The 14,723-nt window shown below is 34.6% G+C and overlaps 1 protein-coding gene across 1 annotated transcript in view; it reads left to right on the forward strand.

Annotated features, from left to right (window-relative positions):
* The first annotated feature begins 2,524 nt into the window (after nucleotides 1-2,524).
* The window catches only part of LOC105230757 (ATP-binding cassette sub-family G member 1), a 44,380-nt gene continuing 32,181 nt past the window's right edge, over nucleotides 2,525-14,723 (forward strand). The window contains exon 1 of the mRNA XM_049461405.1: nucleotides 2,525-3,350. Coding sequence (XP_049317362.1) covers nucleotides 3,304-3,350 — 47 coding nt within the window. The 5' untranslated portion in view covers nucleotides 2,525-3,303. The remainder of the gene's footprint in view (nucleotides 3,351-14,723) is intronic.

The following is a 14,723-nucleotide window of genomic DNA, read 5'->3' on the forward strand; positions in this document are numbered from 1 at the left end:
AATTGTCCACATTTGTCGAGAACATCATTATATCCACTTAGTAAATACTTACGCACCTCTCTATGCAAAAATTAAGAAAAGCACCTGTTTGTATGTATGTGAATGGTCACGCGCCATTTTCAAATAAAACAGAAAATTCATATATATTGAAAAAATAAGAAAAATTAAGAAAAAATTAAGAAAAATTAAGAAAAAATTAAGAAAAAATTAAGAAAAATTAAGAAAAAATTAAGAAAATTTAAGAGAAAATTAAGAAAAAATTAAGAAAATTTAAAGGAAATTAAGAAAAAATTTACAAAAATTAAGAGAAAATTAAGAAAAAATTAAGAAAAATTAAAAAAAATGCTGCATATATATAAGTGATCAATAAATATAGCAATTTTACATATATATCTATGTATATAAGTATGTATGTAATCACCAATTGTTATTTAATGCAAGCGGACACCGGACATTTCTGTACTTTGAGATGTGTGTGTTTTGTAAATATGAAGTTGGTCAAGTAGCTAAGTGTATGTGTTTAATACATATATATTGATTTTTCTTACTTATATATATATACTTTTAAGTTCAGATGTACTAAATAGTTAATTATATACTTGAAATCACTCAAATAAACAACTCAAAAACATAATTTTATTTACACACACGCGTATAATTTTTCTTACAATAAGTGAAAGTGCCAGTGAAAAACGGTGACAAGTTGACTGAGTTTCGTAAAATAATATTTTAAAAAGTTTTTGGTGGTTTTATTAATGTGTAATGTCAGAGGAGCCACAATTTCTGAAAAAAACTAGAGAGGCTATCTAAAGTATCTAAAAGGGCACACCTGGTGCGAAATTAAAAAAAAAAAGTTCCATATTTCATTAGTCTACATCTTTACAAATAATATACTAAAATTTCAAATCGATGTTTCGAAAAGTTTTTGTGCTACAAGCATTTAAAAGGTAGCCGCCCAGTTCAATCCTGTTAACCAGTCTACCTTTAAACGAACTTTTTTCGAAACAGAAATGTTGGAATTTGCTATACTGATACCTCGAAGATAACTGATTCGATCATGATGATTTTTTTCCTTTCTGTTCTGTATATAATTCTACATTCTTGACATTATCGATTTTTGATCTAATCAAAAACCGAATTTTTGACCCGAAAGCGACAAAATTTGGTGTAAAACTCCACTTTCTTCATTTTTTGATGTCTTCTAGTTTAACGAGATATTTTTATTTTCAGGTTTCGGTTACTTAAAATGTCGGAGTCACTGCAGTAGTGGTGAAACTTTTTTGGCGACGTCGAAGATCGCGTATAATTCAAAAAATATTTTTTTCTAAAATTTTACTTTGTGTTTTTAGACATGTACATATGTATATATACCGTGAAAATTTGAAAACAATCAATATAGTATTTTTTATATTTCCAAAAATCTACGTTTTTTAGACTGTCACATTAGGTGTATCCCTTAATTTTTCTCATGTTTACAAGTGATGCATTTTTTAGCAACAGTCAGTTTTTTCTTCGCACAAAAATCAATTTCTTTTATATGAATACGTAGCATATATACTACTATATGCATATACATATGTATGTACATACATATATACAATATTATTATAACTAAAATTTTTTTGTCACTCATACGCCCTGTACTACAGTAACTCTACGGCCTGCTTCTTCACTACCTAATTTATGGCATCACGAAAAGCTTGGCAGTGGCGAGCTTTCATTTTAGAAGCTTTTTGTACGTTGTTTGTTCTAAAAGCTTTTAGAAGTGCAGCTTTTTTAGTACACGCACACATATGAACTAAGCAAATGGATATCTAAATTCACAAGCAACGAACTTTTTTTAAAGGTTCAAAATATAAATAGCAATTTAAAAGGAATATACATCAAAAAGTTGTACTTTCAATGAATACTGCTAAAAATGGTTTGTGATTTTATGAACTTGGCTATCGTTTTTCAAATAAAACTAAAAGAAATCTATAAATATGATAAAACGTTTAGAAAATTTGTAATATTTCGTTAAGCCGAATTAACATTTTATTATTATTAATATTATACTTTTTCATCAAAAAAAAGAGCGTTAGATCGTCAGCGAATGATTCAATGATAAGAAAATATGTCAATCTGTCCAAACTTCTGAGAATTAGTAGCTACAGAGAAGAAAGAGCTGATATGCCCAGCCCAATACTATTCAATAAGATGCTAAAACTACAAAATTTTTTTGAAAAGTCCTCCATAAAACTGCTTCATTTCCCTAAAAAGCTTTTTAATCACGGAAATAAGAACTTAAAGCCAAATTATTGTGAAAAAACTACCTAAGTCAGTTCTATTTAAACAAAAATTCTCGAAAAATATACAAACGAACTTTTCTAAAAGTTTTTCATCAATTTTATTACTCATATGCCAGCCACGCCTAATGCAACATTGCTCTAACGCACAACGGCGCGGTGGCGGCCATTGTCAGCCGAAAAGTGCAATGTGCAAATGCGCTCATTGCACGAGCTCCACTGAGTGGCGGCTTCAGTCTGTCGCCGACAGTTTCCCAAGTAGGTGTGGTGCGCTAAGCCAATATTTTTCCGTGTGTATTTTCCGCCGATTTTTCTTTTATTTCATTTTCATAACACTAGTGAGAGACTCATTGTGCATTATACATACAGGAAAGTAGCAGTTTTCATTGGAACAAGTCGTGCATGCCGCGCCAAAAAATGTGACAACCACTTATCGAGCGTAATAGCAAACTAATAGCGTAAAATATTCTTTTTTGTTTTTGTTCTGACTTCATTTGGTGCAAAAATTTTTTTTCGCTGACACTCAAAGCGGCACTTGCCACTTGTTGCATGACCGCATACGATAAGCTGAACGCTTATCTAACAAACCAGTTATTTATTCCTCGTCAAATTTTCCGCCGCTCTGCGCTTTGTGCATACAACACCAACAAGCACACACACACATAGACGTCGGAGAGTAATCGCTTATGTATTTGAAAGTAATTTGCTCGCGTGCGATTTCTCTAAACCGAAGCGAAGCGCTTTTCGCCACCGCGCCCACACCAGCAAAGACCTTACACGACGCGCGACGAACGACAGCGGGCGCGCGGTCGTCGTCTAGCATAGTGTGTGTTGCATTTGTTCTGCGACCGAGTTATTGACCCTTGCCAAACGAGATTTTTCGCATTCTACAACAAATTTTCCAACGCGAAACACGCAGCGGCGGCGTCTTATACCGTCCGTCGGTTTTTCTTAAGTGCGCGCAAAGTTTTCGTAAGTACTCGTTTCGTGATACTTGAACGTGTCGTCAGTGTTTGAAATGGAACGCGATGATTACGCTTTGAATCTCGTCGAAAAAAATAACCGGTAAGTTGAGGTCAAGTAGGTGTAGAGCACGGTTAAAGTCAGCCAAGCGCTGAAATTGCGCTCGTTCAATGCAAAAGTAGTCGCTTTCTTTTCATTTACTTTTATCAGTACTTAAGTGCTTGGGAGCCAACGCAGCTTTTGTATGCGAAAAGGAAAGGCGTGTCACTACTAATGAGCGCACTTGTCGCATGTGTTCATTACAAAGATTCACTGCTGTGCAATTGCTTGTTAGCTAAGCATTATTTATTTTACAGTAATGATTATGGAGTTTGGAATTACCTAACAATGCATGCAGGGGTATATTTTAAAGGGGGCAGCTAATATGACAGCCTAAAAAACGTTGAATTTTTCGAATTAAAAAAAAAAATAATAATCTGTTCTATTGTCTTTCAATTTTTGGGTATTTCAGGAACACACAGTGAAATGTTTGGAAAAAAACTGTCTGTGTTATACGAGATCTCCGACTAAAAACAGCTTCTCCACTGCTGCAGTGATTCCAGCCTTCTCCGTAAAATAACAAAATTCTCGTTAAACTAAGTAGAAGATACTCTCCGTACTAATCAAACTTGATAAAAAAAAGTCATAAATTGACAAAATGGGGGCGTTTTACAAAAGAAAGTTGAGTTTTCTCCCAAATTTTGGTCGTTTTCGGACTGTCAAAATTCGATTTGTGATTGGATCAAAAAATCGATAAGTCAGGAGAGCAGAATTATATACAAAACAAACAGAAAATTTCATGATGATTGGGTCAATTGTCTTCGAGTTATCGTTAAAGTAAATTCGAAACTGTCTATTTTGAGAAAAACTTATGAAGTTTATCTCCTCTCCGATCTCCGAAACAACATTCCCTGCTAATCCGATATAATTTTCATTAAAAATTCGCTTTTCTTTCTAGAGAAGCCATTGACAAAAGGTGAGGTCTCTCACCCAAAGTGATCCTCTGGCTCTACGAAAACATAGTCAAGCTTATGATGGAGTCTTTGTGTGGTGGACGGCTCTAGAAAAGACCACACTTCCGAAGAAGCTTGTGAACTTTCAACGGGCGGCGCTCATCAGGATGTGTTGGGCATTACGGCCCACTCCAACTATAGCACTTACTGCCATCCTGCACATATTGCTCGTGGACATCGCTGGTGTATGACTGTGAAAGTTGCCAACAGACTCAGACAGTCTGAATTTCTAAAAGAACACTGGTCTGAATACCTACTCGGAAATTCTCACTCACTTTGAACTTATACCAGATCAATCGGATCATAGAGTCGCCAAACCGAACTTTGGCAGCTTCTTCTCTACCCATATATGGGCGAGGGAGTTATAAATGGAAAGAAGCTATTGGAGGAGAGGGGCAATGAGCTTCGTTACGGAGTGGTCAAAGCTTGGGATGAGGTTTGGTGGAGGGGTCTACTGTCAGGAGATCTCTATCAGCTCTAGGTTCAGACTTCCTGACTCTTCCATTGTCTTCCAAGCCGAAGTTGCAGCCATTAAGGTAGCGGTAGATTTACTGCTCTGGTGCGTAGCCTCCTTCCGAAAAGTAACTATCCACTCAGTTAGCAAAGCGGCGATACTAGCCTTGAAGTTATTATCAGTGCCTTCAGAGCTAGTCAAAGAGTGTCTAACTTCGCCATCAATAGCCTGGTATGGATGCCAGGCCACAGCGGAATCGCAAGAAACTGTAAAGCTGATGAGCCAAGAAGAAAAGGCACTCTAGACCGGTCTCGTATCATCTTGTGTTCTATTACTAAATAGCTCGGCTTCGCGAAAACTTAGCCAGCAATGGGTCCACGTCGTCATATACGCTTTCGCAAAAGCATTTTGGCATAAGATCGATCCCAAGAGATATAGTGATGTTTTTACCCTCAGTAAGGCTAGCTTTTCCTGGTTAAGGGCTTTTCACGGGCCATTGCCCTATTGGCGTCCACGCAGTAAGGTTGCGAATCCTAACAGAGGTCATCTGCAGAAATTGTAAGGAATAAGATGAGGTGGAAATAACCCAACACTTCCGCTATGATTGTCCCGCTGGCGAGTATGGAAATAAACGGCTGTACAAATTTGTATTGTCTACTAAGCGTTTTGATAATATATAAGTTCGAACACAAGAGTTTCTCGTTTCTATAGCTTCACAAAGGACTACATATGTATAGCAGTCCACATGCGATCTTTGATCAGCCATCTAACCTAACCTAACCTAACCTTTCTACTTCAAAATATCATTGCCTCTTTTAACACGCACAGTATAATTTATGAATAACAAAATGCGACAAACAGATAAATCTGTAGCTAAATGCACTTAGAATTATAAATACTGCAAGTATTAGCGTAAATATTGAAACTATATAAAGTGTATGGCCATAAAATATATGGACATTTATTTATAACTGTGCCGACAAAAACTACGGCGTAGCCACTTGTTTAAGTATAATTATTTTTAATTACTTTAACAGTAAAGTTCTAACCACTTTAAGTGTCATGCGCTTAATTGCATTTAATTGCAACCGTGTGCTGAGAGCTAGCCATAAGCTCATTAAAAATATTGAAAGGCTTATGCTTGTATTGTATATTTGTAGAAATAATTGCATTACAATTTTGCTGAGAAAGGGAAAACAAGTCAAACGTGTTCGATTCGCAGAGTACAATGTTCGAATTCTACTAAAGCATACCTTATTTACAATCTACGATTATATACGTGCATACATTGTTATTGCTAGTTATAACTTTTGCCGATTAAAAACATTGGTTGGATATGGCGAATCGAACAAGCAACTGGTATAATTCACGGAGACTGGCATAATCAAACAGACATAGAATAGAGAGAGGTTTGAACATTTTAGTGAGATATCGGTACACGATCTTGTATTGAATTCAATATGGAGAATAGTTCTTGAGTTTAAACTTTTGCTATTGCTAGTTATAACTTTTGCCGATTGAAAGCAAGGGCGGAGGATGGCGAATTGAACAAGCAACTGGTATAAGTCTCGGAGACTAGCATAATAAAATATATTTTATATAGCATAGAGAGGTTGAAGAAGATTTTAGTGAATATGGGGAGTAGTTGTGGAGTTTAAATATAAATTTATAAGAAGAAATCAAAGAGAAGAAAATAACTCAGGAAGTGGGGAAAGAAATACCGCTATATGTCTGGTTGATGGCTATGAAGACCCCTGGGAAACATCGTCTATATTCCAGGAGATGCTGGATTGACTTAAAATACGAACTTTTATTCGCAGAAAAATAATAAATACTGTTTCCTTTGTGAAAATTTAATTTCGAAAAATAATTATATATCAGTTTTTGCATAAAGTAGCTGCCACGAAAGCATGAAAGACATAAAACTCACATTTAAACTGAATTAATGCACATTCAAAAGAGTTGAAAGCATTGCTTTTTCTTGTGGGACTTTCTTTAAGCTTTCCAAATGCTCCGCTTTCGCAATGAAGGATGGCACAATGCAACGCAGTTATGAATGTGCGTTTATGAATATGCTCAGAAGTACCAGTAATATTTGCATGAAAGCACACTAGATTTTCCCTTAATTAAAAGCAAGAATGCATGCAAATATTAAACCCCACCGAAAGCAACAAGCAGCGAGTCCCAACAATACCCAGGCGCCATAGAGAGACCCAAATAAAAACATGTGCAGAAAAGGCTTGAAAAATACATGAGTTTGCGTGCGAAAACGCACATATGTGGATATGTAAGCATGTATGTGAAAAATGAAAATGTTCATGCATAACTAACTGGACGCTCAAGTTAGCATGACAAACTGCAATTCGCTGGGACATTGGCATTACTTTTCGTGTTGTAACTGCAATTTGTGATAAATAGAAAACACAATGAAAGTTACGAAATCAACTCTGTTTCATTACATACCGGCACAAATACACATATAAGCACTTATAATCACATATACACACATACGTACATGCATTTACGATATTCAAATCTGAAAAAGCAATGACCTGAAAACAACTGCACTGTGGTGAAACCGTAATGTGAGTGCCCATAATGAGTTATTGTTGTTGTACATATACGAGTATTATAGTGGAAAATGTATGCCAAAACGGCTTCTTGTACTTTAAAGTGTTCCTAGCGTATTTATATATAAATCTAATGTTTTTATGTGACTTGTGAGGCTTATGAACTTACCAGCTGTGAAGAATGATTGGTTCTTATTTCGAAGTATATGAGGCATCTGAAAAAAGGATATTTTTGTGATCAAGTTAGATTAAAGCTAATATCAATTAATTATAATGTTCAAGATATGCGTATCTAGTATATTATCTGCAGCGATATGCATAAAATATAAAAAAAAAAAAGTTTTAAATATTATTTAAATTTGCAATTATGTTGAAAAGGGCTTTACTGATCGAGGTCAAGTGATCGGATAGCTACCACCCACTTTTTATTTTTCTCAGTACAAACAAAGACAGAAAATAGCATATACGACAACTGCAACTGCATCTAAATAGATCACACAAGGACCACGCTTTCTGGCGCTACTCTTTGCATAGTTATTTCACAAAGTTATTGGAGCTTAATTTCAAGCACATTTGCCGCAACCACCGCATTCGCCACATGATCACTCCGAGGACACCCTTTTTGACTCAATTGCTGATATAAAAGCTGAATCGAAGAAGACTCTGATGGCCATCACGACGGAGGATTTTTCCAGGTGCTATGATGACTGGAAAATTCGGTGGCATAAGCGTATTGCCGCTTGAAGAATATGAAATGGACAAAATTCATCTTCCAATTTGGTCACATTAGTACATTAATTACAGCGACTCTTCAACTCTTCGATACCATTTCTGTACTACGATTTGTCCTTTGCTTCAAAATAGGCTTCAGTTTCGGCGGTCGCCTTCATCGAAATTTCTTCCTAGCGAGCATTATTTGGAGATTTAATAACAGAAAATAGTCCCTGGGGGCCAAATCTGGAAAATATGGTGGATGCGGAAGCAATTAGAAACTCAATTTGTGGATTTTTGGCATCGTTTTCACTGATTTTTGACACAGTGCATACTCTGGGTGCAGCAGCACTTTCTTTTTCTTTAATTGCCTCACAGATTTCGTCCTTGAAACGGTCCAATTACGCTATATAATAGTCTGTGTTGATATTCCTTCCTTTTTCAAAGCATTCCAAAATATCGACGCCATAACCTTGCCAACCGACAGTTGAGGTTTTCCTTGTTTCGGAGTGGTATTATCGCATTCAGTCCACTCGAATGACTATCATTTGGACGTTGGAGTGATGTAATGGAGCCTTGCTTCATCTGTTATCACATATCGATGCAAAAACTCGGGTTTATTACGCTTTAACATCTCCAAACACTGCTCTGAATCATCAACTTGGTAATTTTTTTGGCCAAAAGAGAACTCGCGCGGCACCCACTTTGCACAGAGCTTTCTCATAACCAAATAGTCGTGAATGAAACGGTGTGAATATCTTTAGAGTGCCTGCTATCTAAAACAACTTCACTTTTTGGTGATTCGAAATTATTTTGTGGACTTTTTTGATGTTTTCGGCAGTAACAAATTCTTTTGAGCGTCTGCTGCGCTAACCGTCTTCGGTGCTTATTTCACTACTTCGAAACTTACCATACCAACCCTTGATGATTGATTTTCCTAGAATAGTGTTTGGAAAGGCATCATCAAGCCAAGTGTTTGCTTCAACAAAATTTTTTTCCTTCAAAGAGCAAAATTTTTTCAACATACTTAATACATTTTTATCATTTTTTTTTTCAAATTAACAAAGGTTGCTTCACTCAAATTTATATACATAAGTCCCAAACAAATGATCCGAGAGCTGTCAAATTTATAAGCGTGCCTTTTAAAAGCTAGGGCTACCGAAAAATCATATGAATTCAATTTTAAAGCGCCACCTAGGTGTCAGGTCGCGGATTTTTTAATTGAAATTGTTATATATAAAGATTTTAATATTATTTTATTAGTTGCAGTTCTCAATTAATCGAGCTGGTTATAACAATTTACAAGTTTCTTTGAGCATCACTTCTAATATTAATGTAAATTGCTATTTTCTTTCAAATTTATTTTCCAAAAATAGCCGTAAAATAACAACCCTTAAGTTTTTATCAAATAAGCAGCACAGTAAAAAAATTTTATTTATGCGCAATAAAGCTGTCACATTAGCAATTGAAAGCGCTAGCGCCCACGCATTATCAAAGTTGAATTGGCAAACGCAATTTATCTTGAAAAGTTTAACCGTTCTTGCGCCTTGGTGTAGGCAACGTCAGTGGGTCGACAGCTGCTCCATGCCAACATTCACTTAGCTTATGGCTCGCTGCAACTATTTTCTGCTTTGCAAGCAAATAATTGCAATTTGCATAACTTTTCAAGAATCGAAACTGAACTTTGTGTAAATAATGTTGGCGCAGAAGAAGAAGAAGAACTTTCGCAAACTTCAAAGCCACAAGCGAATTGCCAGCGGCTGCAGTAAAACAGTTGTGCCTGTGGTGTGGCAGATTTGTAATGAATGAAATCGCAATGGCAATGATGAAATTAAATTATAGGAAATCTATTATTTTTTTTTGCAATAGGAAAATTTTTAATCGTCTTATTCTAGTGTCTAGATTGTTAGAAGAAACCGCAGCGTGCCTCTAATTTTCTTTGAAAAGCTATATCCAGACAATTGCGTACCTGTATATAGTACCGTTGCACTTGCATATACGCTATGACAACAATTTCACTCCACTCAAAGCATATGATTGCCCCAAAGCCGTACCTCCAGTCAAAAATTCAGAAGCTAGCAGCACTGTTAGCCATAAGCAATGTCTGTATGTTTATGAAGTTAACTAAAATTATTTTCTTTGTTTATTTTTCGCACACTGTGAATTGCTTATTTTCATTTCTTCAACTTTTTTAGCGAAACCGCGTTTCATTTCATGCCTGAATGCTTAGCAAATCAACATTTAGTATAATGATTTAGCTCACACACACACACACTTGTATGAAGTGTATGTGCTCAGTTCTCGGCAGCTAATCTTTTGTTTAAACGCTACTTTTTGCAATAGTTTACAATTTTCGCTTTTGTTTTGCTGTTGTTGTTGGTTTTTCATGAGCCAAATGCTGCGTAATGCTATATGGTCATAATTGTAACTTCATAGCGCAAACATTGACCGACAAATTAGTGTATACACACATACATACTTATAGCCACGCATAAAAAGAAACGAAAACACATGTCTGTGTGTATGTGTGTGTGTGCGAATTTTGCTTGCATGCATGCTCGCAGCCCATGGTTATTGCGAACATTATGGCTCATCAGCAGAAGCTGACATTTTCCAGCGTCATATTGGCACTTCTGCCAAATGCCGCGCGTTTTCACCCGCTCGCGGCCGCGCACTTGCCTTGCCGTTATCTCGCTGCGCACATTTTCAAGGCCCATAAACACATTTTCATTACAAAAATTGTAAAATATTATATTTAATATGAATTATGACTTTAATGCGCGTTTACATACAAACGCACGCGTATTTGCCACAGCAATTACCATTGACAACTACAATTGTAATTACAATAACTACAATAATAAGTGTTATACAGAAGTTAAATTTCACACGCCGTCGCTCTGAACCACATATTTACATACAAACGTACATACATATTTATATATTTACTGCTGTGCCTCAATCCGCTGGCTCAAGCACTTAAGCCAAAGCTGTGTTCGAGTTTGTGTGCGTGTGTGTATGTGGGCCTGTTAATGTCAGCAGCAATTGCCAATTTGGCTAAGTCACTCTTGGAAGCTTCGCAAAAAAAGCCAAAAACTATGCCAAACTGCGCGACATAAACCATATGAAAATTATAAAATGTCGACTGTTATGTTTGTGAGTTTATAATATTGCGTAATTGCTTCTAGAAATTTCCAACTGTGTAGGACAGCTCGCCACTTGCTAGATAAGCATGTGCCAAACTTTAATTTTAAATGGATAGTCTTCAGCAGCGGGTTAGTATTAAATTTGTAAAGCATAAACTAGTCTTCATTTTTAAAGTAGCGCAATTTTTTTCGCACTGCTTCGCGAATCGTATTCTAGTGTCCATTAGTTCGTGGTGCTTACTTTAATAAACTGTTTTTGATACTGATTTAATCAGTCTTGTATGGCTCTAAATATTGAAGATATTTGATTTTGTGAAAGTTTATGGTTAACAGAATTGACGAGTGTCTCTCTAAATAACATCCATCGATTTTGGATCAAAACTGCGATATATGTACAAGTAACTTAATCTAACCTATCCTTAGGTTACCTGCCGGAAGTAGGTTTCATATTAACCTACTCCCCGCAGGTAATGCAGTAGGCAATGCCACTCTTAAACGATTTTTTACATTCTACTTCATTTTTCCATTTATTGTGCTAGGAATAACCGTAATCCTTTTATTATTCCTTCACTAAACAGGCTTAAATAACCCCATCGGACTAAACTCCAAAATTGATAAAGTTCTTTTACGTCCGTCGAAGATAAATGCTCCAATCTTTTGATGTCTTTCTTTGCCGGTTCTGTATATAATTCTACATAAAATAACCTATCGGTTTTGATTTTGATCAAAAATTGAATTTGGGGTAAAATTGAAATTTTTGTACCTTAGGTCATTGAACGGATCTTCTAGTTTAAGGAGAATTTTTAATTCGGTGACCTTGCTTAACTCAAAAAATATTAATTTTTTCACGTACAAACATACCTAGAAAAATTCCGTATAATCGACAGAGTGATTTCTTTTCAATAATTCCAAAAATCGGTATGTTTTAGGTTATCGGTAAACATACGTGGAGAAGTTAAGATACATGTTAGGGAGATGGTGAATGCAATAAACATCCAAAAGAGGTTGTAACCGACAAAAAAAGTTCAAAGACCGAGAGGAGACAGAGAAGTTCAGATGACCGTAAAGTGGAATTGTGCGAGATAGTAGAAAATAAAGGGTTATCAACTGAACATGTACATCATATCATTCACGAATATTTGGGTATGAGAAAGATCTATGCAAAGTGGGTTGCCACTTTTGACCAAAACCTACGACGAGTTGCTGATTCGGAGCTGTGTTTGGAGATGTTCAAGTGTTTAAACACGAGTTTCTGTTTCAATGACTAATTAGTATTTGGTACATAATGGCTTCAAAAAATTGAAATATATATGAGCTGAAAATTTTAGATATATTTTGGAATGAAAATTAATACTTTTATGATTAAAAGCTGTCTTTGATTCGCCAGGCGTTAGACAGTAGCCAATTGAACAACCTGTGGTAAACAAGATGTATAAACAAACAGGAAATAGGCACTTGTGGTGCAGTAATGCGCTAGTATGTACGCCTTTCTTGGTGGAGAAATTCCTTTTCCTGTGTCAAAAGCCTTTTCTTCTCTAAAAACTTTAAAAATTTACTTTAAGCCTTAAGTTTTAAAATCAAACAACGAAGAAATTTGAATATTAATTCAAAATTTGAGCCATTCATAATACTAAAACTGAGGTAAAATATACGAAGACTGATTAAACTGCTTAAATTGAGCGGCTTCTCTTCAAATAGCTGTAACTCAAAGACTATTTCAGCTATTGATTTAATATTTTAGTATGTAAATTTTAAGGATAAGATATCGGGAAATATGAGAAAAAATAAATATCGATATTATAAAAATTGCACACTAAGAGGTAACTCTTAACAACCACCTCAAAGTATAAATCTATTAAATCGTATTAAGTACATACTATTTTAAAAGTATTAGGCTTTGACAGTTTTGTGATAAGCATTGCAAATACATAAATGATAAGCACTATAAATGAAAAATCAAATATAAGGACTTAATTGAAACAAAGAAACTTGCATTTTCCTTATAGAATACTACAAATCTCCGTCATTCCCGACATGTGTAATACTTACACTAAGACTTTGACTGCAATCACACACGCTAAAGCGAAGCGTTCAAAGTTTAATTCCGTAAGTGAAGCTTAATTAAATAATTTCAATTTAAAAACAAATAATAGTCATGGCTTAATACTAAGTGTCAGAGCGGCTTAGGCACTGTAAGTGGCTATATATGTGCATATGTAAGTATATAAATATATTTATATATAGCTATCAATGAAATTAGTCACGTGTTGCTTTTGTATGTATGACTTTTGCAAGTAAACTGCAAGGAATTGAAGTAGTATATGTAGAACTAAATGGTAGGAACAGCAACTAGTTTTTAGACTAGCACAAATAGTCTTTTGACTGTCCTTCTCAGGCAAGTTTGTCGCTTATTATATTTTGATTTGAAACCCACAAGTCTCGTTCTGGTTAAAAATCAGACAAATTATTTTAAAAATTATTGGAAAGTCACATATCATTTCATATATTGTAAAAGTCTGGTCTTCTCAAACAGTGTCTTAACTAGTACCTACTGGAGTAGTTAATTTTCTGTTAAAAATTAATAATATAATGACATTTTCTCTCATAATTTGAAGGCTTAATGATCCAGGGAAATATACATACAATTGCAGAAGTACTTAATGCGCCCATTATGTATTATTACATAATAATTACACATCTGCCTTAATTAAAACTTTTTTTTACTTTTTACCGGCAATATGGGGTTTAAAGTATTTAATGCGGGAGGAAGGGGAAATTTATTAGTCGAATTAACCTAAAATTATTTTCAGCTGGCAAAATGCTTTTATCTACATTTACGATTACATAAGTAATACTATCTCACACCTGTCGCAGATACATCAAATTCAATTATTTAACATGAAATTCTTGCTTGCAAATAAAATAATAAAAAAAGCAAATTGTTTTTGGCGTAATGTTTTATCGAATGTACACAGAAGTTCCGCCAATAAGGCATCATAAAACACATATCTAAATTACAAACTAATCTTATCAGTAGCAAAAACAAAACGACCTTTAAACTGCTTAATTTTGAAACTTTCGATAATTAACTGTTATAACGTCACAGAGTACATACGTACATTAGGGTGGGTAAAAAACAAAAATTATATTTAAAATATATATTTTTTTGACTTGATATTCTGAAGACATGCGTACATATAAATACATTAGGGTGGACCAAAAAAATATATTGTTCTTTTTTTGCAAAAAAAAAAATATATTTTTTTTACTTGATTATCTCAAAACAAGGTTTTTTTGTGCCTCTATGAAAATCTTTACAATTATGACATTTTCATTATACCGTGAGATCCCTTGTCTTTTAGTTTTCTATTATTTATCAGACTTTCAAGCAAAAAGAAAATTTTTTCTGAAAAATTTTGCTAATAAAATTTTCGAAAATATTTTTTAAACTAAAAAATTATCATGCGTGGATTTTTTTTTTAAATTAACTATGTAAAATAAAGTATTTAAAAATAAAAACAAAAATAAAATTAAAATTTTAT

Source organism: Bactrocera dorsalis, chromosome 1 (assembly GCF_023373825.1).
Source record: "Bactrocera dorsalis isolate Fly_Bdor chromosome 1, ASM2337382v1, whole genome shotgun sequence".
Lineage (NCBI taxonomy): Eukaryota > Metazoa > Arthropoda > Insecta > Diptera > Tephritidae > Bactrocera > Bactrocera dorsalis.